Here is a 27,598-nt window from a genome sequence, read left to right on the forward strand (position 1 = left end):
ATACGCTGACTTAAGTCTTCTCCGACTAAAGTAATACCTTACATCTTTATTCTTTACATTCACGAGTGCTCTTTAAACCATCAATTATCTTTCAACACATAACGAAGTATTTGTTACCATTATTCTTGAATTACTAGATGAATAATAATTAGTAATCACACTTGGTCTAGATATTTAGCTTCTAGTTTAACCTCACATCATGTCTATGAACTCTTTTTTAACATTCATTACCCACACATTGTAGGGGTACAATAACGGTAACTTTTACCTTTCCTTTTGTTGGAAAGTTATGTCCAACGGATATTTAAACAAACCCCTCTTTTCTTCATTTCAGGAAGCAATTTTCCACCTGTTATTAACAAATCAGATCAAATAATTGTAGCTGTATTACCAATGTTAATCAACATATTGCAAGGTTGTTTTTTTTTCATCAATAAACCTAAGAACTCATAGACAATTTTCCTCAAACAACAAGTTGCTTTTCTCATTTGGGACAAAAGAATGTTCCCAGCTAAAAATATTCTCATGAATCCAACTAATTATTGTTTTCTTTATGTCACGTTAGTAGATTGGGCTCTGTTCCTATGGCTTAATAGCAGTAAATTTATTTCTTATGTTTTTAAGTCTGAGATATAATGGATACGTCTGTAACACTATTCTCTTTCGGTGTAGTATAAACAAGATTGTTTAGTATAAAAATTATTATTTAGTTAATTTAGTTTTCTAATGTTTCATGGTTACTTAGTTTCATTACGAGGGTGTCAAAAGTAGTTATTTAAAGACGATAATTATGACAGACTTTGTTTTAACTTTGTTGTTTTAAATTGTCACCGCATTACTCGAACCTTCTGTATTTTTCTTGTTACCTTAAGTGAGTGTTGTAAGCATTTCATAGTTTATAGAAAGTTCTAGACCTCGGTTGGGCAATATATACATATAGAAAAGAGCAAATCAAGTAACTGCAAGTCAGTAAAAGTTAAATTAGTGAAAGTAAACTTAGACTATGCGATTGTTAGTTTACCCATAACGGGCGAAAGTGTTTACTTGTTTAAAGTTAAGCACAAATCTACACAATGAACTAACTGTCCTCTGCCCACCATGGGTATCGAAACCCTGTTTCTAGCATTGTAAGTCCTCAAACGCTGTGTCACTGGGGGGAAGAAGGCATTTATGAAATAATAAATCCTCCGAAAGAGTATAAGCAAAACGGAACTGTTGTAGATGTGATAAACGTCTCCATTACAGTTGAGAACATGGGTAATCAACAGGCGTTAATACACAAAAGAGACAGTACCATAAGGACGAGCCTTCAAGCTCAACCATATCAAGGAAACAAGAAACGGTTAATCAAACATCAGGAAGTAGGAAGTAGATTGATGTACGGGGTAACATTTAGCTGGAAATATCCAATCTGTCTCAAATGAGATATAAAGTTTATCATTTTAAAAAGGAACCAGCTTGTTGATGAGAAGCCTTGTTGAGTAGCACTGGTTCTACAGCTACAATGATTCGATCCAATTTGGTAACCGAAAGAGGGACATTGCCTCTAACAGTAACGAAAGACGACGGATTTACGCAAACAACGGCGAAGTTTCCGAAACAGAAAGCTTGTCTGTACTTCATGATGTGTGTATAATTTCCTTAGAGAATGAAGCCTAGTAACAAATAACCTCACAATCTATAAACAGTAAATTTTCGTACAGTATATGAGAATTACAGCACCAGAGAGTTGACTTCCCATAACGACAAGGAAGGCTGTTATTGTACCATACTGTAATTTTGTCTGTTAGTGGCATAACTGTATTTACTGTTTTAAATTAGATGCTTGTTTTATACAGAAAGCTAATCACGACGATGACACTATAATTTACAGTTTTTATAATAAATATTAAATGAACAATAATGAAAAAATCACAGATTAGATAAGTTTTATTGTACAAAGTGGTGAATCAATGAGATATTCAATTCAACGTTAGAAGTGAGTTAGATAGTGAAGGTTATTGCGTTTGTCTGTGATTAAGTTATTTAGTTAGTGTGTTTGTTATATTAGCGAAGGAATTCTGCAGTTAAACTTATAACCAAGTTAGATACACATATCATTAGTCTCGGAGTTTCTGTTGAAATGTTTGCGAAATTAGTCTTACAAGGAAACGTTGATTGTACTGTAACAAATGTTTCTGAAAAAAATCATCACCGTTAGGTGGACTAGAACTGTTATTGTTTGTACCAAGTAATCAAAGATACGTCACCCACTACTAGGAAACATAACTACTGTAGTGTTCATTTTAGACAATAAGATTTACATAACATTTACAGTTAGTGTCATTTATTACTAGTTCATGTTCGGTTTGTTTTGAATTTCGCGCAAAGATACACGAGGGCTACCTCTGCTAGCCATCTCTAATTTAGCAGTGTAAGACTAGAGGGAAATCAGTTAGTCATCACCACCTTCCACCAACTCTTGGGCTACTCTTTTACCAACGAATAGTGGTATTGACCATCAAATTATAACCCCTACAGCTGAAAGGGCGAGCATGTCTGATGTGACGGGGATTCGAATCCGCGACCCTCAGATTACGAGTCGAGCGCCTTAACCACTTGGCCATGCTAATAGTTCAGGAAGTATCTTGAAGTTACGTTTACTTTATATCTGAATGAAAATGACCAGTCGCATGGTATCACAATAGTCATTTTAGGTAAATACAATGTTACATCCAAAGCAAGGAGTGTTGAATTTAAACAAGCTGGTATAAAAATGTAGCCTGCTCTGTTGGATATAAGACATTTAACGGAAGTAAAGGTTTCATGTTTAATAACAGAAAATACTTACACTTTATATATTGAATATAGATTTTTCATTTTATGTATTACTTTATTTCTAGTGTCTTTCTTTCAGAAACTCTGTTATTCAGATATTCTTTCCAACCTCGTGATAAATATCTTGTTGAACTTCCTGTTGAATGAACTTATCCTACTGCTCTAAATTTAATTCAGTATGACCTGAGTATATTATACTCTTACTCTCTCTTTCTCAAGAGAAAGTAAGTTAAAATATTTCATCTTATCGTAGTAAGGCAATCCTTTCATCCTTGTAATTATTCTAGTAGCTTTCTTCTGAACACTTTACAGTAAGTCAATAACTTTTTTCAGATAAAGAGAAAATTGCACACATTATTCTAAATGATGACTATCTAGTGGGATGCATAAGAAATTAATAAATGTATTGGTTTATAATCAATATGTTTATAAAATACACACTAAAATCTATTAGATCAACTCTTCGCAACAGAGCGATGATTTGAGTGATTTAATCGCCAATATGCCAAGGATGTTTTCTTCAATCACAATATTCAACGAATTCCTAGGTATATTAAATGTGTGAGTCAACTTATAATAACCCAAATGCACTTTCTCGCACTTACAAAATTATTTTCTAATTCTTGATTTTTTTTTATGATAAATTTAGTTACTGACAAGCGGTAAGATAGGCGATTAAAATCACTCTACCACCCACTATGCACTCTAAAAGACTGTCTGTCATGCTTGTAACACATCCACAACTTAAAGTGTAGAGAATATTTCGTGTTACCACACTGATCCAAACCCGGGTCGCCACATCCAAAATCTAGATATTTACCGTTGAACCTGTCCTCTCTGCTACTGAGTATGCTCTTATCAATATCATTAGTGTTAAATCCCCTCTGTAATAAGCTTGAAGGCTTATAATGATAAAATTCTGGGCTCGATCATTTTAGTTGGAATAATATTTATATCTTAATTTGCATTCTTATACATAACAAGTAATTGAAAATTAAATTTCAATAAGAATGTTTGTTTGTTTGTTTTGACTTTTGCGCAAAACTACTCAAGGGCTATCTGTGCTAGCCGTTTCTAATTTAGCAGTGTAAGACTAGAGGGAAGGCAGCTAGTCATCACCACCCACCGTCAACTCTTGGGCTACGTTTTTACCAACGAATAGTGAGATTGACTGTCACATTATAATGCCCTCACGGCTGAAATGGCGAGCATGTTTGGTGCGACAGGGATTCGAACCCGCGACCCTCAGATTACTAGTCGAATGCCTTAACCCACCTGGCCATGCCTGGCCCAATAAGAAGGGAAAACAATCAGGTATTTTTATTCCTTTTATTGATAGGCTAAAGTTATATTTTGAGTAGATGGCAGCAGTGGTTATAACTGCACTGCGACGGCGGGAAAGAAAGTGTAAATGTGAAATTTAAGCTTTTAGTTTTAGACATAAGAGTGACTGTTAGTATTTTATTGTGTGTGAAAGTTAATTAGTTTTATTATTGTGTAACTTCAGTATTACACATTATAACAAAATGCCTCGTGAAATGATAATGTTGCAACTTGGACAATGTGGAAATCAGAGTAAGTTAGATTTGGTATACTTTACGTTATCGTTGTAAATTTCGATGCTATATTGATTTTCATAAATATATATACATGCACTAAAGTAATGTCACTATTATGAATCAATTAGTAATAGTAGTATGGCCAAAAGTTACTATTTTTATAGTACTGTGTAATGGTAATAGTTTTCTTTTCAGTACTCCATTTTGGGCGGTTTAGTGCTTTTGCGAAGTCTTAAGTTCTGTTAATTATATTAGCCCATTCGTGTACTGAAGTACTGAACTTGACTGAGGCTTGTTATATATAGTGTTACTGTTTCAATATATATGTTTTACAATAGTGGTTAGATGCAAATAGTTTGATTAGACATTTTGTTGAAATAATAGCAAGGTGACTGAATCTCTTCAAGGACTGTCTTGATTAAATACCTAGTTAAGTTAAAGATAAGCATAAAACCCTTTTGGAATATGAATTGATTATATTACAATGTTAACTTATACTTGCATGGAGTTTAAGTGTATAACTTATCATTCTGTATTATTTGATTTGTTAACGCTTAAACAGTGGGAATGTTGTAGGTAGCAGCAACAATAGATGATGGCTGCCATTTAAGGGTTAAATGGCGTGGAGTGGAAAATACAAAAAAAAAGTAAACAGGTAGTAAGTTTACTATCCACAGGGGCCATAGATTATGTAAGTTTAGTACAGCCACAAATTGTGTAAGTTTAACCAGGTTGAAAAATGTAAATGAGCAGTTCTGAAAGTTAGTGACAAAGTTTCATAATGACATTATTTTTTTAACATTACATTTCTGTTTAAATGTGATTATAAAGTCCCTGTTATTTCTTTATCCTCTTTTAATGATGGTGATTCTAAACTACTCTGAAACCCAAATTTTCTTTGTGACATCTTATTTTTAAATATATGATAATGTGTTTCTGACAGTTTTAGATTGAACATTTGTATTTGTGCCAGTTTATAAAAGCTGAAAATAAAAAAAAAACTTAAGAAATATTTCATTAAACATTTATAATTTCCATTCAGAATTGTGCAACAAGTTAATTGACAAATGCATATCAACCAGTTGATATATTACTACTAAAAAGTAAATTATATTTTTAAAAACTAATAGTATTTTTAATGTGTTAGAATAAATCAGAGTAATATTTGTGTGGTGTATACACTATAAATCATGGTGACATGGATAATGTCTAAATGTGTAGATAAATTAATTACTGTTTTTATCTGTATAGATATTTCATTAAACCTAACAATGAAAGCCATATAAAACTGTAGGGGTCTGGAATCAGTTTTTTGTAATGTATATGTAATATGTATATTGTAATAATAATTAAAACTATTATCTGTATTTTTAACTTAGTTGGATTTGAATTTTGGAAAAAGTTGTGTGCAGAGCATGGAATAAGTCCTGGTAAGTGAACCAACATTTAAGCTTGTATGTTCTTGTGCATTCTTTAAAAACTTGCAACGTATAGTTTCACTATGTGATTTTTATAGTATTAACATGTCTTAGTATAAGTTGGGTGAGTAGAATTTACAAATTCATTATTTGCACATGATATTATTGTATATGTTTCCAACTTTGCTTTCTGTCTCCCTTTTTCAAACTGACCTACATTTGTAGTACAGTAATTTAGGATTAAGTTATTTTTAGTCCTAATTTGTATGTGACAATGTATCATACACATGTAATGTGAAACCGATAAGAAGCAAAAAAATACAATTAATACTATTCCATGGTTTCCTTTCTGTAATTTTTAAACAGGAAATTATGTTTAAACTCCTGAAACTTGTTAATAAAAAGTAGTTATTTAGTGACTTTGGGTATAAATTGGAAAAATGTTGAACACATTTGTCGGGTTTATTGGATTTTACCCTTTAAACAGTTTCAATAATATACTAAAGGTACTGCATGACCAGTTGGTTAATAAGATTAAGGAAAGAAAATAGAATTGTTACAAACACATAGGTATTGATATTAAATAAACTAATTTTTTTCATAAAAATTATCATGGTGAGTTGTTTCTTACCCACAATTATAATTGGTTTTTGTTTAGAGGACAGTTTTTTTTAATATAAACTGCTAATTTACAGTTTATATGTTAACATCAGTATTTCCATATTTATTCATTAATTGAGCTGTTTAAGTTTTTAATATATTGCTGGATTTTCTTTATTTTCAGAGGGAGTCTTAGAAGATTATGCTACAGAAGGAAGTGACAGGAAAGATGTTTTTTTTTATCAGGTAACATTAAGAAATTGTAAAAAAAACATTTGTGGTTGAGACACCATTTCAAATTCATTGTAAATAAAGTAAGTTAAAGTATTAAAATGAAAAATTTGTTTTATATATTTATAATCCCAATATGTTGATTTCAAATTAAAGCATTAAGTTTATTCTGTCTTGACACTGTAAGGTTAGACCATTGAAATGAATCAAACTTTTAAAACTAATACTCTAGTGACTTGTACAAAGGAAATTTGCTACACTTTTCATAAATATATTTTGTATAAAAATGTTTCCAACTTTTGCAAAACTATATCTACACTTAAATAGTATTTAAAAAAAAAAGCATCTACAAGCTATATAAATAGGAACCTTAGGCTTATCAAGGGTGAACTCCTGCAGTACAGTATCATTGTGATTATAAGTTATTGTTACTGAGAGGTGTCTAATTACTAAATTGGAAATAAATGTTTATTTAACATCAAATAGGTTACTATGTTAGTCATTTCTGGAACAGTAATTCTGAATGATTACATGAGTATTTTAAAAGGTAAGAGAAGTGAAATTCTGAAACACTAGCCCTTTATTTTCTGAAGTAAGATTTTAAATAGACAGTACTCAGTTTCTACTTCATCAGTTTTTAGGCTTGGATAATATACTTGTTGATTTCCACACATTTTTAACTATGATTATATAAATATCAGTCATCACTTCAATACATAAAGCATTGTTTTGTAGAGACCATGACAAAGTATCGTGTGATTTTAAGAGATGAAGTAAAAAACATTTTAAATGTTGACTTCTCATTCACAGTACATCTTGACGTACTAACGACAAAACTAATAATTATTAAACTTCAATATTGAAAAGAAATCAGGCATACTGTTGAACTGCTAAAATATCTTTTTTGTGCATAAAAATGATAAATTGCTGCATGTTTCCTTTAAAACATTGAAAATACTGTCTGACATCCAACAGTTATAATAAGTTACTAAACATAATAATAATAATTTAAAACACTGATTACTGATTATTAATTTACACAAAATTAATAATTTTTGTGAAACAGGTGAACTGAAATACAAGATTGAAAGCTAGCATGGCAGAGCTTAATGGTGAGTGATATTTGCTAACCAATTAATTGATGGGTTCTCCAATAGATGACATTTGATTAATTGGTTATTATGATACCCCCCCTCCTTCCCCCAAACAAAATTGTGTCTTTTTTCCATTTTCAAGAAAGAAAAATTTGTAAAGGGTATGCCAGCATCCTTACGTTGTTAACCACTGCATCATTGTACAAAGCTTGTACTAGCATCATTACTTTGCAAATGAACTGAGGATTTTAGGTTCAGTTCCCATTGCCACAAATTTTTCTGGTCTTTCTTTGTTATGGGAAAGACATTACGGCTAGCTGTCAATAGAGGGAAGATCACTGGCTGGCAACACCCAACACGTAGTTTGTTTGTTTGAGAAACACTGTAGTGAGTGATTAAGGTGGGGAGGAGATTAATTAATCAATTACTAAATATCACTAGTTGCCATGTTCATACTTGTCCAGTCTAGTTGTTGTGGTAGAAAAAACTGAGTGGTATTTTTTCTCAGCAACTTGTTCCTGACCATTAAACCATACTTCAGATGTCTTTACTGTAATAAATAATGGAGAGTAAACAATACACAGTATATGTATATATTAGGGGTGTAAAGGTAATGAATTAACTAGTTGTAACATTTTCAGTATCTACTGTTTAAAAAGTATTTATACATTTAAATATTTTAATTTAATACCTTTTATTATGAGAATTTCTTGTTATTTTACTATATTACCTTTCATTGTATAGATTTCAATATTATTCTAACAACTCAAATCTCTGGCAGGCATTAAAAACGCAAGACATGTGGGAACTTAAGTCAGCCAATCGTGCATGCTGCTTACATCAGAGGGCTTACTGCCCCTCTTACTGCTAGCCAAATCTTGTGCATCACTTTTTCATGCATTAGCTCATGTTTGCATGATGTCTGACTCCAGTGTCCATTTGTCTTGAAATAATGACAATCTTCAGCAATGTCTTCTTAAACTGCTTGAGTTTAAATGTATTGTGAATAATTCTATGGCCTAGTAATATATACTGTTTTGTTTCTGGACCTCATTGCCAGTAACATGCATATGTAGGGTTTGAAAGAACTACAAACGTGTTTATGTTTGTAACTTGATGCTTGTTCAGTAGATACATTTTTAACTCAAATTTAAGTAATTTTCACAATGGATATTTTTACTTCATCAACATTTTGGTAAAGTACTTTTACTTGAATATGAGCAACATGTTTTATTACTTTTTACTTTTCTGTTACTTGTATGTTTATATATTCCAGTAAACAAAAACAAGCCCAAACAAAAATGAAAAACACTACTCAAACATAAACAATCCCCAGAGTACAGGCTATAATATGGGATATAAAATGTACCCTAGGTTTTGGAGGTGACTGAAGAAGTAGGACCCACATTGCAGTGGGGATACACAGTCTATCAGTCTTAACCTCTATTCACCAGTCTTGCATGAAGATGAATAATAATAATATAAGAACTAAATAGTTATAAACTAGTCAAATTAAACAGAGACTAGGAGAGTGAGGATGTAGGTGTTCAAACCAACAATGTTCCACATCTTTATCACTCTTCACTGCCACAAACTTTTGTGAGAGGATAAGTGAAAAAAAGAACATGAAACAAGGTATTACCACTTGGGGTAAGTAAGATAGAGTTTATAAAGATTTGTGCAAGGTTTTTTTTATTTTTGTTTTAGCTTGTTCTTGTTTATTAGAGTACCATTAGTCAGAGGTTTAATTTTAATGTGGTCTCTTTGTGATTTTGTTTTGTATGACTGTTTATTAATTTGCTGTATGTATATGTAATATTGCAGCTGGATGATTCATTGTTGGAATTTTAAAAATACGTTCTTAGGTTTGATTAACTGAAGCTGTCAAGAAAAATTATTTAATATTTCTTTCTTAGATTTGGTTACCTGAACCTGCCAAGTAATATTATCTAATGCTTCTTTATATTACAGGCAGATGATGGCCACATTGTTAGGTTTGGTTAGCTGAATATATCAAGGAATATTATTTAATGTTTCTTTATATCACAGGCAGATGATGACCACATTATTATATTACAGGCAGACGATGACCACTACATCCCTCGTGCTGTTCTTCTTGATCTCGAACCCCGTGTTATCCATACTATCATGAACTCTCCCTATGCCAAACTGTATAATCCAGAAAACATTTACCTATCCAAAGCTGGTGGAGGAGCTGGAAATAACTGGGCAGTGGGGTTTTCTCAGGTATGAAAAATAATGCATTTAGTATTAGTAACAGGTTGGGGGATATTAAACTGTTCATGATTGATTTATCTTTCTTTCAGTTCAGTGGTATTAAAAGACTTAGTCTGTTTGGACCTGAAATTGATCACTGATATCCATGGTTGTTTTTTGTCCTCATGAAAATTCTTAACCTGATTGCATGACCTTTGAACAGACCTTAAAAAGTTCAATGTAAATTAGTTTTTCTATCATTTTTAATGTGAAAATGTCGTTTTTTTGGAATCGCTTTTCAAAAAAAAAGTCGTTCCTACTTTTGATATAGAATTTCAATTTCCTTTAATCTGTATCAAAAACTTCAATATTATGTATCCAGTTAGCTACAGGTTTATTGATGTTCATTAATAATTTATTACCTGTTTTTACAAAGATGGACAGAATTTGTTTTCACCATTGTATGCATGATTGTCAGCAAAATTTCTCAAACAGCTGAATTTTGTTTGAGTCTTCTAAGCTTTCAATTAGATTCTTGTTTTCATTGTTGCAGATGGTTGATGTAGTCACTTTTCCACAAAACCTAAAATTACTTCTTGCACCAGTTGATTCATTCTAGACTAATATAAATAGTTTAAAATTTGCTCTATCTAATTTAAACTTTGCTTGTAGATTCATCCAAGGTTGAGTTTCTTTAATATATGTTCTTGCATCATAAATTGTGGAAAAGAAAGACTGTAGTAATAAAACCAGTGAACGAGAAAGTTATTTGGAAAACAAAACATCAATAATTATATTCTTAAATGATAGTAATTTCTAATGAAATATAAACTTGTGCTTTGGGATAGGCAGAAAATCCTAAAACACAAATTAACCTTGTTGTTACAGGTCACGGGTCAAAGGTCGTGTTATTGTGTTTGTTGACTAGCATTCAAAACTTTATTGAACTACTATTTTATGAATTTGTCAATAAGTTTGGAATCAAATTGTAGACTATAATTCAAACTTTAATATTATATATGAATTAATTTCTTAATTTAAAAGTAAATATTAAAAGAATGCACCTAAACATAGATTTTAGTGAGTTGTGTGGTATATTGAATGCAGCACTGGTTAGAATTAGATGTTTATGATGTTCAGATACAAAGTATGTAGTTTCTTATGAATTACAAACTCAAATTACCATTTGTTTTACAAACAGAATCTAAAATAAGAACCTCCTATCTCTTTGCAGAGATATTGCTACATTTATTAAATCAAACACTGGGCCCCACCCACCTCTGTCCATTTTTGAAAAGACTTGCTTATGTACATCTGCTTCTATTTATGGTGTGTGAGTAACCAATCAAAAGCTCAGAATGTCCCCCTAGTGGCTTTTTCAGCCTCTTTGAAGTATTTGGAGGAAAACTCATTCTTTTAATGCTAGATTTCAAGTGGTAAGACATTAGTGAGCTTAATTTTTGAGAACCAAGTACAGTATAGTTACTAATCTTGATAACTTGTAATAGAATTTTGTGGTATTGATATAGTAATTTATAATTTTTGGTTATTTTGAAATGTATATTTAAAATGTGAAATTATTTCACTTTATATTCTCTACATGTGAAATTTGATGAGGCTTAGCAACCTATGGCAAGAAGCAAACAAAGTTTACAACTAGAAGATAATTATTTTCTATAATTCTTTATTTACTGTTCTATGTTTTAAGAAAAATAAGAACTTGTTTGTAAATAGTATTTATATGTATTTCTACAACATATTATAACTGAAATTTGATTAAATACTTAATTTGAAAACTTGCTGTTTTATGTAAAAAATAAAGCCATTAATGTGTACTCATAACCTGCAAACACTTTGTAAACATGTACATACATTATCAAAAATCATTGTGTAATTACTATCATGGATATATTTGTGGATACAAGTTGGTGAATTCCACCCAATCCATAATGAAATAATTAGCTGTGTTTGCAGGTATGACTTGCTGAAGTAGAAACAGAATTTCAACAACATATTTCTAAATTATGTTGTATTTTGTGATGGCTGAAATATTAAGTTATTTTTGTATTGTTTGTATGTATGTGCATACGATACCTAAAAGTTGCTCTGTGGTGGGAATAAGGCTAATATACCATGTATGGGATGAAAATATTATTAATAACCCTATTGCAAGTTATTTAAGAGTGATTTAAGTATTTTCTTTTTATTTCATGAAGTATTGTGATTTGTTCCTAAAATATTTCTTGTAGGGAGAACGTTTGTATGAAGAAATTTTTGACATTATTGATCGAGAAGCCGATGGAAGTGACAGTCTTGAAGGGTTTGTTCTTGGCCATTCAATTGCAGGTGGTACGGGCTCTGGAATGGGGTCTTACATTTTAGAGAAGCTAAATGATAGGTAAGTTTAACATGTTATTGATTGTGTGTAGTTTAAACTTGAAATTACAGACTTGTTTTTACACTACACATGTGCTGTTTAGTTTGTCTTCTTTAATTCACTAATTTTGACTGTTCTTATGATGCTTGTTGTAGAATAAAATGTCTAATTCTATATAGAGAATACATACACAACCATAGTAACAACTAGGGGGTAATTGTATTTATTATTTTGATTGTTTTTTGTATGACTTGTGTTGTTAGAGTATGTAACCATATGTATAACAGTTTAGAAAAATGTTTGAAAAAAAGTATTGGGGATTCGTATGTTGTGTTACTGTTGTAACTCTAGAGTTACAACATGAACTATTAATGACATTATGCCACTGATTTTGGTACATGTTGTCAGTTATTGTTTAGGTACTATCATGCTGTTTTAGGTGCTACCGAGCTAATAATGTGGAAGTGTTGTGCTCCTATATTTTTATTATTTTTTTAGCTAGAATTTGTTAGGTTCTGTTTTTGTTTTACAGGTTTCCAAAAAAGCTGATAGAAACATATTCTGTGTTCCCCAACCAGGATGAGATTAGCGATGTTGTTGTTCAACCATACAATTCTCTGCTGACTCTCAAAAGGCTAACCCAGAATGCAGATTGTGTTGTTGTACTAGACAACACTGCATTAAATCGAATTGCTACTGAAAGACTACATATTCAGAACCCAACTTTTGCCCAGATTAACATGCTGGTAAGAAAGATCTTAATAGTGCACTGTTTTAGGTTTTTTTACAAGGTTTCTGTATGGTATTAAAACTACCAACTAAATAGTTTACAGAATAAATCTTTCTATAAATGACTTCATGTATTCTGATATCATGATGAGGAAACCACTTTTAGATAATAAAGTTTGCAGACAACTTGAATGGAAGAAAGCTTCATCACAAGTAATTTACAATGATGACAAGATTTTATCAGAGTTGTACATTGTAATAGTGTTCTTCCATTCAAGCTGTAATAACTAATAAAGTTGTTCTCATTTAAGTCTTCAACACTTTACTTATTTAGTAGGATATTCAGATTATAATAACACCTTAGGTAGAAACTGGAAGTGTCCATCATTTAAAAATAAATATTTGTTTAAGAAATTAACCTTTTTTTATATTAAAGTGATATAAAGAATCCCTGGTTCATCAGCAGCAGTAATTCCTTGTTATTGTTGTTGTAATTATTGAAATAAATATATGTGCTTGATTAGAAGATTGAAGATTTTATTGTTTTTGGAGAAAAATCTATTAGATATTGAAATAAAAATGTAGATTATTTTACTTTTCAGAGATTATTATAAAGAAAGAGATATACCCAGAAATGGATGTGATAAGCAGAAGTGGATAAAACTTTTTTAATTAAAATTTATAGATAAAAATATTTTTTTTATGATACAGTGAATTGTTTTTGAAAGTTTACTGCCAGTTACCTGTTCAACTATGAAGTTACTTCATAAGACATAACATACACATTTGTTCGTTTAGATTACTAGTGAATATTTTCATACTTGTAGTATATCATGTGAAGTGTGAAATGTTCTTACTTCAAGGTATCCACCATTATGTCTGTGAGTACCACAACTTTACGTTACCCAAGCTACATGAACAATGATTTAATTGGTCTGATAGCGCCTCTGATCCCTACGCCTCGTCTTCATTTCCTTATGACAGGGTATACCCCATTAACAACTGATCAAGAAGTAAGAAAATTTACAACAGGTTGTGTTTCACAATTCTATGAAAAATAACTTATCTATAAATCATATTTTGTTATTGTGGATTGATTTAAATCTCCTTGTAAGGTAATGTATCCTATACAATACTAATTTTAAAAGTTAAATTACTTTCTAATTTAAATTGTATCTAGTGGTGTATAAATGTATAGTTCTTTGTTGTAAATATATTTTTGGTCATCTTGGCTTCATGTAATAACTATATGTTGACCTACTGGTATTTTGACTTGCAAGTTATTGTAACTGATGACCTTGGATCTTTTGACTCCATGTCCTAAATGTTGACCTACTGTAGTCTTTTGATGCCATGTAGTTTTGACTATTAACTTGCTGTGGTCATTTGTGGATACAAACCACATGAATGTAAAATTTGCTATTTCAAAACTTCTTTGTAGAGTTGTACCACAATTGATGCCACTGAAACCAGCCATAGTAAGTGTCTCTTAAACTTGTATTGAACATGAATACTAAGAGCATTCTTTCTAGTAATTACCTAACATTTAATATTCCAAGATGCTGTGTTGCAATTTTAACTTTTATTTAATTTTGCTAAAATTCTTTCAATTCATCATCCTTAGTTTGGTTAAAAACATTTAGTTTAATGCAGAGCACAAAATGTAATGTAATGGGTTATACAGAACCAGTGTGTGAAATCTTTTATCAAGAAATTTTATCATTATCTTGCTTAATAAGTTGAGTGATTACTCATGAAATGGTAATAAAGTGTTGGCTGAAATAACTGTTTCATGTATAAAAAAAATAATTACCAGTAAAATAGTTAAGTCTATTTCTTAAAAAGAAAAGTTTTTTTTTGTTTTTTTTTCAGGTAGCTGGAATCAGGAAAACCACAGTACTTGATGTAATGAGAAGACTTCTTCAGCCTAAGAATATGATGGTGTCCACAACTCATGACCGGAATGCTAACCATTGTTATATAAGTATCCTAAATATTATTCAGGGAGAGGTCGATCCAACTCAGGTATTTATAGACAGAAGTATGATTTCATTGGTAAGGTTCACCAAGAATAACACACTTTTATTTTAACATAATTTTTCTTTGTGTTTGTCATAAGTTTTATCAAAGTGAAACAATAAACCTTTCTTAACTCTTGGAGCTTGGAATTCAAAATAAGAGTTTTTGCTTATTAAGTTACTAATGTCTTCCTTTCATTCCCTTCTCAAATTAATGTCTTCCAAAGACGTATACAAGGTATTAGCTTGTGATCGCCAATATCACAGTTCAGACAAAGATTTGTACTTATTGGCACATGTCATTTGCAACTTTCCATCTTGTACGCTCGTCACCTAATGACCTCTAACAGTAAAGACTGTTTCTAAAGTTATTGTACTTGGCCTAGTATTAAAGGAAAGATTAATTGTACTTAGTATTAACCTTACTGCCCTGGGTATCCTTCACTGCACATGATAGTTTACTTACATTCAACATTTTTTTTTTGTTTTACCAGTTGGAATAGCATAAACTCTTAACTAATAATTCATATTTTAATAGTATATAGGTGTTACATTCTTAACTCTACAAGGCAGTTTTCTGAGAAATTCTGAATTACCATAGTGTGACACATGATACATCTTCTCTTAGCATGTCATCATTCCTATTAGATCACCATTCCTTGAAAAAGAACGAAAGTAAATATAACTTACTCTATAAAATCATCATTGTTTAAATAAATTGCACTTATTAGTCTTCACCTTTGTTTGGTTACAGTGTTATCAAATAGAAAATCAATGTTTTCATCTATCAAGTGATATATTATATTGTGACATGTTCTGTCCAGATTATAGTCAATTTCATTTGGAGTTTAAGCAACTTTCCTGTGAGAAAGTTAATGGATAGTTTGGATGAACATGGAATGTTTGAGAGTTACAGGAATTTGTCTAAGTTTTTCATGTTATTAGTCTCTGTTGATTGGTGCATTATTTAACTGAATGAAAATTATGAATTGCAATAGAAAAGAATTAGGGTTAACTACCAAGAGCAAGAAAAAAATATTGAATAAGTATTTTGTTTTATTTCTTGTTTTTCATTCTTTATGTATAATTATAAAAGCAACTAAAATGTAAAGGAATAAGGATATTTTGAGGTTAAGATTAAATTAAGTAAAATAAATAGTAACATAATGGTTCACAAGGCAAACATGTAAGCTTCTTATACTACGTGTAGTAGCTCATGGGTAAAGCTGTTCAGTAGCATAACTAGAGCTGCACATGTTCAAAATGATTTACGATGGCATGGGCAGCATTTAGTCACAATTCAAAAGGCGATAAAATGATAAAATTTAATTACAAATAGGTACATAAAGCTACGAACCTAGAATTACTTAGGATAAAAGAATATGGTCCATATTGCAATATGAAGTCATCTATAAAGGAACAAAAGAGAAATATATATTTAATTCATGTTTTTGTTGTTGATTTATGATATGATTTATTGCAGGTTTCTTTCTGAATGGTCCTAATATCCCAAGTTGACCCACATTTATTTGCTTTCCAGTGTCATTAAGGATAAGGGATACTGTTTTTTAGAACTTCTAACTTTTTAATTTGGACATGTCTTTATGGTACAAGTTTGTAAATATTCTGCATTAGAAGGGGTATTACATACTCTTCTTATTTTTAAAAAAAAAATCAGTTTTTGGTAGCATCACCCTATCTATAAAATACTAAACTATGTCAACACACAATTCTGGTACATAGCATTCCACCTCAAACTTATACTGGCTGTAGTTGTAACTTGCTTGTTTCCATATTCAAAATTGTTTAAATACAATTGTATAAAAGATATGTTTTAGAAAAGCCAGAACAGAATAAATTGAAACTGTAAAGTCATGTTATTTAATACAGTATTGCTGTGTCCATTGTTCTGTTTGTTAGTTTAGTACTTGTCCCAATGGTCACCCACTCAGTGTGGATTCCTGAATGTGGTGGGAAGACCTCTCAGGGAAGGTTCTGTTCCTTCAGTTTAACCTCCTCTGGGACCTAAACATCCACTCACGTGTTTGCCATGCGTGGTGACCTGCAAAGGGGAGGAGAAGATCCTGGTGGTTGAGGGGTCCAACCCTAACATATACCATCTTGGCTTTGAATTCCTGCAGATGGGTGGACCCCTTGAGTCATTTGGCTGGTCCACTTGGGCTAGGGTCAACCAAGTACCAGTATTGGAAGTTCTCAACAGGTGTTGTAGACATTGTAGACAGGAGTTATTGTTGTGAGGTATTTGAAGAACATCCCCGAGTCAGAGATTCTGGTTGGTTCTCCATCCAAGGAGTTTCTGCAGTGAGGTGTATCTCCACTTGCAAAGATGGAATTACAATGCCATCTAATGTCCTCATTCTGACATTTACATCACCACTTCCACCTGCTACCATCAAGGCACGTTATCTTAATTGTAAGATATGGCCATACATTCCAAACCCTCTCTGATGTTTCCAGTGTCAGAGGTTCAGTCACTCAGAGACATCATGTCGTGGCTCCCTGATGTGTGCTCATTGCGGTGGCAAGGTCCAAGATGCCTATGAGTGTGAAATGTACCCTCATTGAGTCAACTGCAGTGGCTCTCTCCCATCCTACTTTTGTTCTTGCCCAAAATAGTTGAAAGAAATGGGTGCAGTGTTTGAAAATGATTCATTACGTTACTTATCCTGAGGCTCACAAGTTTCTGTTCACCACTTCATCTCGGACGTATGCTGCTGCATTTCATTCCACTATTACAGTAGGAGCACAGATGGATCTCTCTGCCTTCAAAAGAATCGTTCTCAAACCAAATGAAAAGTCTTTTGACCTCCATGGTTAAAAAAGTTGATGAATCATCTTCAACAGACATCTCTGTCTCTTACATACATTTCAGCAAATATCGAGATCCACTTCCTTTGGTTCTGGGTGGGTATTTCTTCAGATACGTCTTCTTCTCTCACCCTAAGATACAAAATGACTATTCGTTAATGTCCTCAGTTGCTAGAATTCTCTTCCAACAGCAAAGACTTGCTCATTTAAGACAGGGCAGGATCCATGGAGGTTGATGGACCTCCCTCAAATAAAGACAGTAAAGAAAAAAGACATGGTTGTAAACAGAAGGGTTCTCCACCCAATTCAGTTGTGCATAAATAAAACTGGCCACCTTGATACAATAGAGCTGTTGAGGTTTATGTTCTAATCTGTATGACATCAAAGCACTGATTTCTTCCTACCATCCTATATGTCTTTCTTTGCAGGAAACATTTCTGACACCTGCCAATACAGTCATCTTTTGACGATTTTCTTTGTACAGAAATGACAGGTTGTGTGATGGAGGGGTGGCACTGTTGGTTGATCAGCACATGCCTGTCCTGACTTTGCCACTTGACACACCCTTGGAGGCTGTTGCCATTCATGTTTCCTTGGGTTATACCATTACTGTTTGTTCTTTCTACCTGATGCCTGAAGAGACCTATGATCAATCAGACCTTGATGCTTTCATTGAATAGTTGCCATCTCCCTTTTTAATCTTTGGAGACTTTAATGGACATCATCCCCTCTAGGGAAGTGCTGATATTGATAGGTGTTGTTGCTCCATAGAGCATATGTTCTCTGGTCACAACCTTTCTCTTTTCAATACTGGTTCTTATACTTATTTTCATACACCTAGTCAGTTCTTTACTGCTGTTGATCCCTCAGTTTGCTCTTTTTCACTATTCTCTTACTTTTCAAGGAGGGTTGACAATAATCCACGAGGCAGTGATTATTTTCCTATAATTTTGAGAGACTGGCCATGGTCAGTGCCACCTGACCCATGTTCCCTGGTGAAAGCTGGATCAAACAAAGTGTTCCTCTTTTACTGCTCCCACAAAACTTGATTGTGCCCATTGTCTGTAAGCCATCAGTAGACAATTGTGTGGCAGCAGTAACTGACTGTATTATACAAGCAGCTGCTCAATGTATTCCTAAAACCTCAACATGTTTTCCACAGTATCCTCATCCATGGTGGAATCCTGCCTGACACATGGCACGATATACTCAAAAATGGGCTTGGGATACTTTTCGTAGGTATCCCACATTCACGCACCACATCGCTTTCCAGCAGGCCTGTGCACATGCTTGGTGGATAAAACATCAAAGCCAGAAGGAATCTTGGATTAAGTTTACAATCAGCATATCTTCTATCACCAGTTCCAAAGTCATATGGGACAAGACATGAAAGGTCAGTGGACGATATAATTCTGTCCCCCTCTTGATCTTGCTCTCTGATAGCCAGAAAGTAGTTGATACCCGGAGCATTGCTGATATTCTAGGTGAAAGCTTTTGCCGGGTATCTAACACTTCTGTTTCTTACTCCACCTTTTTAGCCATCGAGACTCAAGCAGATTGATTACCTCTTTCCTTTTCAGCTGATTGTTTCTATGGCTATAATTGTTCCTTTACACTGGTAGAACTCAAATTTGCCCTTCATCATTCTGGCAGTACATCGGTTGGACCTGATGATGTAGGCTATGAAATGCTGTGCCATCTATCTCATGCTTCTCTTACTATTCTTCTGATTGTTTTTAACTGGATCTGGTAGGAGAATGTTTTTCCTGATGCCTGGTGCTAGGCTATTGTCCTACCTTTCTCTAAACCTGGGAAGAATCTCAAGATTCCTTCAAACTACCATCCAATTGCTTTGACAAGCTCTCTCTGTAAGACCTTAAAGAGAATGGTTAATGCTCATCTCGTTTGGTTCCTTGAATCATACAGCCTCCTCTTGCCCACCCATTGTTGGTTCAGACAACAGCGCTCCACTGTGGACCACCTAATTTGACTTGAAATGTCAGAGAAATTTTGTATCTTGTATCAATATTCTTTGACATTGAGAAGGCTTATGATACAACATGCAGGTATAGCATGTTGCAAGACCTCCATATATATGTGTTATGTGGCCATTTGCCCATTTTTTTATTAAAAAAAATTTTAATGGACAAGAGATTTCAAGTTTGTTTGGGTTCAACACTTTCACATTTTTTTCTTCAGGAACTTGGATTCCCTCAGGACTGTGTTTTGAGTGTCACACTTTTCAGTATAAAGATTAATGCCATCACTGAACAACTCTCTCTTACTGTTGCAAATGGGCTCTGACGATGACTCTCACATCTCATGTCAGTCTTTGAATATGAGGTATATTGAGCAGCAGCTACAGACTGCCCTCAATTGTTTACTGAAGTGGACCACAGTAAACGGCTTTAACATCTTTCTCTCTCTCTTAAACCATTTGCATGCACTTTTGCTGCCAGTGAGTACTTACCCTGATCCTGAACTTCGTATTGGTAAAGTTGTGCTGCCTGTGGTCCCTGAGACAAAGCTCTTGGGGCTTATCTTTGACTATAAGTTGACCTTTATACCACACCTCAAGCAGCTATGGGTCAAATGTAAAAGAGCATTGAACATCCTCTGTGTCCTCTCTTCTGCCACTTGGAAAGCTGATCAATGTTCTGTGCTAAAGATGTATAGTGCTCTTATTCGATGGAAACTCAACGATGGATCACCGGTCTATGGCTCTGCCAAAACATTGGCCTTAAAGATGCTAGACCCCATTCGTCATCGAGGACTTTGGCTCTGCACTGGGGCTTTCTGACCTTCCCCATTTCAGAACTTATACATAGTCTCATGAACCTCCTCTACATCTCCACCATTTGCAACTGCCTTTAATATATGTTTCTAAACTTTGTTCCTTACCAAAGCATCCCACCTGGGGTTGTGTTTTCCTTCCTTGGTGGGCCATCCTTTTTCAGAACAGATGATCTGCCATTGCTCCTTTAGGCCTTCTTATCTAGACACAGTTGAATGAATTGGGTCTGTCCTTGGATAACACTGCTGTATCCACTGGTCAGTCCATCCCATCATGGCTTTATAGTTCCCAAATGTGACCTATCTTGAAGTTATCAGAGAAAAGCAGACACTCTCCATTGGAAATACTATCTGTTATTTGCTGAACATCTTTTGAACCATCCTTCCATTCCTATTATACAGATGGTTTGAAATTGGGTGACTGTGTGTGCTCTGACGTGGTTTGTTTTATTTCGGTGGTTGTGCACAAAATCCCCTCTGCAGCTTCTGTGTTCACTGCTAAACTATATGCGATTTCTCTTACCCTGGATCAGATAGAAGCTAAGCAATACTCAAACTGCACTATTTATACTGACTCTCTTCGTTCTCTACTGGCCCTGGAATTGCTTCACATTAGTTCACATCCTGTTGTTGCTGATATTCAAAACCGACTGGCCCATTTCTCCTTAACATCTACTTCTATTCTGTTTTTCTTGATACTGGGCCACGTTGGTATTCATGGGAATGAACTTGCCAAAACCACAGCTAAATCTTTCTACACTGGCACTATCACAGCTGTGCTTGTTCCATGCATGGACTATGGTCCTGTATTCAAGGCTCAGCTCCATGCCAACTGGCAGTCAAGTTTGAGTGAGCAATGTTATAATGGACTTTGGCCATCTTGCTTCCGTAAGGATCGTAAAGAGGAAGTTGTTCTAACTAGACTACGCATTGGTCAGTTTTGAAACTCATCATTTTCTTTTACCTGGAACTGATGCACCAGCGTGTTGTCTGTGTAACACTCAAGTCACAATAAGCCATATTTTATTGTCTTGCCATAGTTATGACAACAAAGACACCATTTTAAACATGTCTATTCCAAGGTTTATCCATAATGCTAGACAGTGTTATTGGTGATGGTGACACTCTCCACCTTGGTAATGTTTTCAGTTGTTTAAAGACCATTAATCGTTTTAATGCTATTTAAGTTTTTTAATTTATACATTACACCTTTTTTTGATGTGGTTCCCTTTTAAGAATCAAAGTCCATCTAGTTCGATTTGAAATTAGAAAATGGCTGTAATAGCAAACAACTCAAAACCAGGACTGGAAAGGCCAACTTCAGGGGACTGACAGTGGTTTTTAAACTTATGTGTTAGCCTTCCTGTTAGTTTTTCTCTTACTACTGTAGACTAGATGTAAACATTAGTTTTATGCTATTTATGTTTTGCTTTACATTAATTTCCTTTTATGAATTTTACTAAATTTAATTTTAACTTTTCACCAGATGTTTGGCACAGATAGCCTAGCTGCTTTGTGCCATAAAACTCCAAACCAACCAACCAACCCTATGATCATAAAATACAAGTTTCCTTGGCTGGCTTTTAGTTTTCACACTGTTTGTTGACAAATTCAAGATGTCTAATTTATTTTTTATCAGGTTACCTTTGTTGTAACAAGTGTCCTTGTTCTTATATCTTGTTAATTGGTTTTATCTGAGCTTGTATATTTTTAATGCTTAAACATTTTATACCATGTGAGGTACAGTCCCAATGTCTGAGCAGTCACCAGTAACATTGACGATGACCGAAGGTCGAAACGTTGTTCTCTCTTCTATGTAAAATATTTTCTCAACCCAAACAAGCCGTTTTTGCATATATATTTCTCTACAAGTGGGTTTTCTCAACATCACTGATTAGACATTTTATTTGAGGAGGAACAAGTGTCTCCACAGTCAGTGCATACAACAACTCTTCATGTAGGTTACTCCTGCTGTATTGCAAAACACGACACACTTGGTCGTCAATTAGGCAATGTCTGGACATTTTATATGTTAAAACTGTGTTATATACTCTAAATAAAAAGTTTAACATTATTGTCTTACATGCAACAAACCATGTGTCTGTAATAAATGTTTATTCAAGTAGGAATTTTCAAGTGTTTCCAAAATTCTTAGACACCTGTCATGTTTATGTAGCACTTAAATAAGATGTTTGTTTTTTTTTTTTTTTCAATACTGACTGTATAATAGTGTAAATTCATTGTCATCATGATGTAAATATATGACTTTCTTGCTGTCAGCTGATATTTTAATCTTCACAATACTTCTTGAGTACAAAAATATAAATAGGTTTATTGTTAGCTGATTTTGTCTGTTAACTACCATGACATGGATTTTTATATTCTATCTTACTATATAATTTTATCCATTTGGTAGCTGTACATCTGTTATTTATGAGTTTAACTCTTTTCTCTGCTACAGGTACACAAAAGTTTACAACGAATAAGAGAGAGGAAGCTGGCCCAGTTCATACCTTGGGGGCCTGCTAGTATTCAAGTAGCCCTATCTCGTAAATCTCCATACATCCAAACAGCACACAGAGTGAGTGGCTTAATGCTAGCCAACCACACCAGCATCTCCTCAGTAAGTATAGGAACAAATTATCTAATCAAACACAGCATAGCTGTAAAAAAAGAAAGGTGCAGCCAAAATGAGAAAATATTGGTAATTAAAATATTATTTAAACTGTTGTGACAAAACATTCAGAAGTACTCAAAACTTGTAGAATACAACTATCTACCACAAGAAATTACTGTCTTTTGTCAGTGCATGGCTAGACATTTTATAATGGTTGTTATAATAATTTGAGTTCAACCTCTAACAATATCCATTATATCATCTTATCTTAGAAAGATTATTTCAGTATGGGAGTCTGCTTCTGGTAAGAAGACACTCTGTTGTCCAGTTAAATTTAAACATAAATACGTGTAAATTACTGGGTAATTACAAGTAAAGTTTTGAATAAAAGCATGTCATCAAGGTAATCAGTATCTTACATAATTTGACAAAGAATATATATTTGTGCATAATGAGTGAAAGTTGCATTCAGTGAACGGGGTGTAATATTCTCACTTATAAACTTGTAAGTGTATCTTTACATGCATTAACCCTTAAATGGTGGCCACCATCAGTTGATGCTGCTACCTACAACATTCCTGCTGTTTTAGGGTTAATGTGTATAAATTGTTTGGAAACACACTTCACAAATAAGCAGCTACATTGTTTGTGTTGTATGTTTTTATCTTGTTTCTTTCTGTACCCCTGTAATGTTTTTACAGTACTGTTAACTAATGCTATGAATCAGTAATGGTGAAAACTATGTACTTATTGCATATTTAGCACAATGTAAACAATGGAAAGTCTGTCTTTCACAAGTCTGTAATAAAAAAATATTTTACAGGAGCTATAACTTATTCTTCTATTACACTGCAATAAATGTTTATCATAGGTGTGTTTCTGTCATTATACACTGACCCAACACACAAATGATGTTAATGGAGTATGTTATATCTGTCTTGTTCTATTTTGCTAGAAGTTATCACAGTGTACTAAATTCTGTTGTTTTACCTAGGTATCTCTAAGGGTTTTTAATTATATTCACTGAATTTAATTAATTTGTCTTTCTTCACAAATCATTATTATTGTTTCTTTATGGTGTGTTTTTTTTTCCTCCCCAAATGCTTAAAGGTATTTCTTTTTATTTATTTGATTCTCCATATTATATTTATTTCTTTATGAAGATAGTTCAATAAAAATGGGCAATCTGAAAGTAAGAAAAGTTTTCTTCTGGTGGAACTATTTATGAAACTTGTGAATTAGAACAGTTTCTTTATTAAAGCTGTAGTTGAATAGATAACTCGATTATGTTATTGAGCTTAGAGTTACCTGAGAATGTGTGCTGGTTTTGTGTAGTGTCAAATGAAAGCTACAATATATGAAGTATCCTACTTCTAAACAGGTTTTGTAGTCATCCAGAAATTAAATAATGAATTCATTACGACAAAATTTTTAAAGTTTCTATTAATACTTCATTTTCAAAAGTAAAACTTCCATATATCATGTTATACCTGTAACCTCAATACAAATTTTACCAATTATTAATGTTATATTTTAAAAATAGTTGTATCAAAAATAGGTGTAGCATTTTTTCCTGACACAACACATATTTCATGTACAAAATATAACTGATTTTATAAGTATATCTGTGGAATTTGTATGTGCCACCTGAGAAATTGTTCATTGTTGTATCTATAACTTGACTCTTCATCTGTGGGTAGCTCTTCGATCGTACATTACGGCAGTATGACAAGCTTCGGAAACGTGAGGCTTTCTTGGAACAGTTTCGTAAAGAGGCCATCTTTCAGGATAATCTGGATGAACTGGATTCTTCCAGGGAAGTAGTTCAGCAGTTAATTGATGAGTATCTTGCAGCTACCAAACCAGACTATCTGACATGGGGAATGCAGCAAGTAAGTTTTCATTATGGTCACTAGGCAAGGTGTGGTTTGTTTTACCTGGGACACTAAACAAATGGGTGGTTTATTTTGTGATTTTTGGTAAACTTTGTGTTTTTATAAATTACTTTGTGAAGTTTGGAGCTGCTATATCACACAATCTGTAACTAAATTTGTATTTGTGCATGACCTCTCAAGACCTACCCGTAAATTTGCTAGATGTATATCTCTGATTTACCAGATCATGTAATATCATTTGTTTCTGGAATCTAAATGGTTTTGCTTCATACAAAAGTACCAAACCTCATCTCGTTTCCTTGACTAGGTTGTTAATACTTAAAGTAAACATTTAGGAGAACAGTATGAAACTAGTTGTGGCTCTATTCAGGTTTTACTGTTCATAATTTAACTACATTTCAATCAAATTCATCTTCTGTGTCTTTATCACAATCGTGTAAATTAGTCTACCACTAGGTGGAGTTTTCTAAAATTATTTCACTCAAATAATAATAATAACCAATTTGAAACTCAGCTTTTACTAATTCTAGTGGGTGGGAAAATACAGGTGAATGTAAAAGATTTTGTTTTGTAAGTCGTGTTATTGTGATTGTTTAAACCAAGCATGAAGAAACACGTTAGATAAGTGTAGTGGTTGTGTTACAAATTTGTAAAAGTAATTCTTGGAAACTATAGTTGAACTGGTTGCTAACATTGTTATCAAGTATTACCTCTGAAAAATATTTTCATTGTAATTATATTTCTATGAAGTTTTAGGAAATTTTTAACTGGTTTCTTTTATTTAAAGATTTGTTGTTATAATTCAAATACTGACTACAAATTCTCGTTTATTCCTTGTTTTTTTTTTTACAGGCTGGTATTGATGTTAACTGACTACAACGTTGAAGGAAGGTCTCAGTTTTTGTACAGTTGTTTTCGTATTATAGTAAGTGTACATAATTAATCCTCAATACTGTGTGTTTTGCTTGACTTAAATTTCTTTCTTTAAAAACATTAAAGGAAACTTAAGTTTTACAAACTCAATAGAGATTGTAATGACAGTTGCTTTGTTTATTCATAATTTGGCTCACTTAACACATCATGTGTGTGTTTTATTAAACAAAATAATTATACACTTACTATGTAATTATAAAGACTACTCTATGTACACTGAGCTTACTTAGTTATTAGGAATTTTCTGTTCAATATTATGTAACAAACTGATATTATGAATTCCGAGTAAAATTGTTTAATATTAGATAGTCATGCATAGTTTTGCTTCTTTGACTTGAATGACGTGAAGGTGATGTAAAATAAATAATGAAGCTTTTATGTAAACATTGTCTGTATCTGAATGGTTCTACTATCTGGTTCTTTCATCCTGTACAATAAGGTACAACTTAAAGATAAATGTAGAGTTTAAAAACATGTTTGCTAATTCACAGATCTTTCATCAGTATGTTTTCTATGAAACTTAAATCACATCTTTATGGAAATTTAGCTTTTAATTCAGGCAACCAATTATAAAATTAAAGCATGATAAAAACTTGTATAACATGGCATGACTGGTCAATGCCATTCTTCTAAATAATAATTCTACTTGTTTTAAAAGTGATTCATGACTTAAGAAAGATGGATTAAGTTTTCTCTGAATTGTTCTCTCACTAGTATTTCATTGATTATAGTGTTATCAACAGTGCGATCGTACTTCAATTACACTGGTTTACATGGATTTATTTGGAGGTAAAAACAATAATCATATTGAAATTAATTTGACATTTACGATAGGAATTGCTACTCAATGCTGAAAATCTCTCGTACTAGAAAGGCATAACTGGGATATGTTTTAAAGATAATTAGATTCTGCTTGACTTGGAAGTTGCTTTGTATCTTGCAACACTGAAAATACCTAACTTGATCACAAGAGATTAAACTTATTGATCAAATGATGCTGAAGAGTATATCAACAAAGGTGTTCTTCAACAGTTATTCAGGTGGTATCTGAAGGTTAGAGCTCCACCTAGGTTGTAATGAAAGTGATCTCTCATGGGTAATGCTGCTTGGCCTAAAGAAACATTTCATTAATCTGGAACTTGGTCTTCAGTTGTCAATCGTGGGATTCAGAAACTGCAGTTGTTCCATATGATTAGCACAAAGTACACATGCTTTGTTTGCATTTAAGGTTATATATTTTGTTTCTATTCTCGTCATTTCGTTATAAATACCTTCAAATCTTTTATGTAATGGATGTATCTAACAGTTTGATATAGTTTCACCTGGCTATGTGGATGTTTATTATGAGGTTTTCTGTACTGTTCTTACTTCACTGTATAACTGGTTTCAAATTTGGATCTTTTGGTTTGGAGTGTTAAGGCACATTAGCTGTTTATCATCTCTTGTAGAGTGGATATGGCATATCTTGAAT

The 27,598-nt window shown here is 32.9% G+C and overlaps 1 protein-coding gene across 4 annotated transcripts in view; it reads left to right on the plus strand.

Moving 5' to 3' along the window:
* LOC143252467 (tubulin gamma-1 chain) overlaps positions 1–27,598 on the plus strand; it is a 33,321-nt gene that overhangs the window by 4,072 nt on the left and 1,651 nt on the right. Inside the window, exons 1-11 of one of the 4 annotated variants that reach the window (XM_076504637.1) lie at positions 3,987–4,131; positions 5,756–5,806; positions 6,579–6,640; positions 9,799–9,966; positions 12,186–12,334; positions 12,846–13,059; positions 13,906–14,055; positions 14,915–15,067; positions 23,144–23,305; positions 25,000–25,191; positions 26,047–26,511. In XM_076504637.1, the coding sequence (XP_076360752.1) occupies positions 4,002–4,131; positions 5,756–5,806; positions 6,579–6,640; positions 9,799–9,966; positions 12,186–12,334; positions 12,846–13,059; positions 13,906–14,055; positions 14,915–15,067; positions 23,144–23,305; positions 25,000–25,191; positions 26,047–26,067 (1,452 nt within the window). In that variant the 5' untranslated portion in view covers positions 3,987–4,001 and the 3' untranslated portion in view covers positions 26,068–26,511. Of the gene's footprint in view, positions 1–3,986; positions 4,132–4,172; positions 4,393–5,755; positions 5,807–6,578; positions 6,641–9,798; positions 9,967–12,185; positions 12,335–12,845; positions 13,060–13,905; positions 14,056–14,914; positions 15,068–23,143; positions 23,306–24,999; positions 25,192–26,046; positions 26,512–27,598 lie in introns of those variants that run through there. The other 3 variants (XM_076504638.1, XR_013029006.1, XM_076504636.1) reach the window with 3 other exon arrangements.

Source organism: Tachypleus tridentatus, chromosome 6, assembly GCF_004210375.1.
Source record: "Tachypleus tridentatus isolate NWPU-2018 chromosome 6, ASM421037v1, whole genome shotgun sequence".
Classification (NCBI taxonomy): domain Eukaryota; kingdom Metazoa; phylum Arthropoda; class Merostomata; order Xiphosura; family Limulidae; genus Tachypleus; species Tachypleus tridentatus.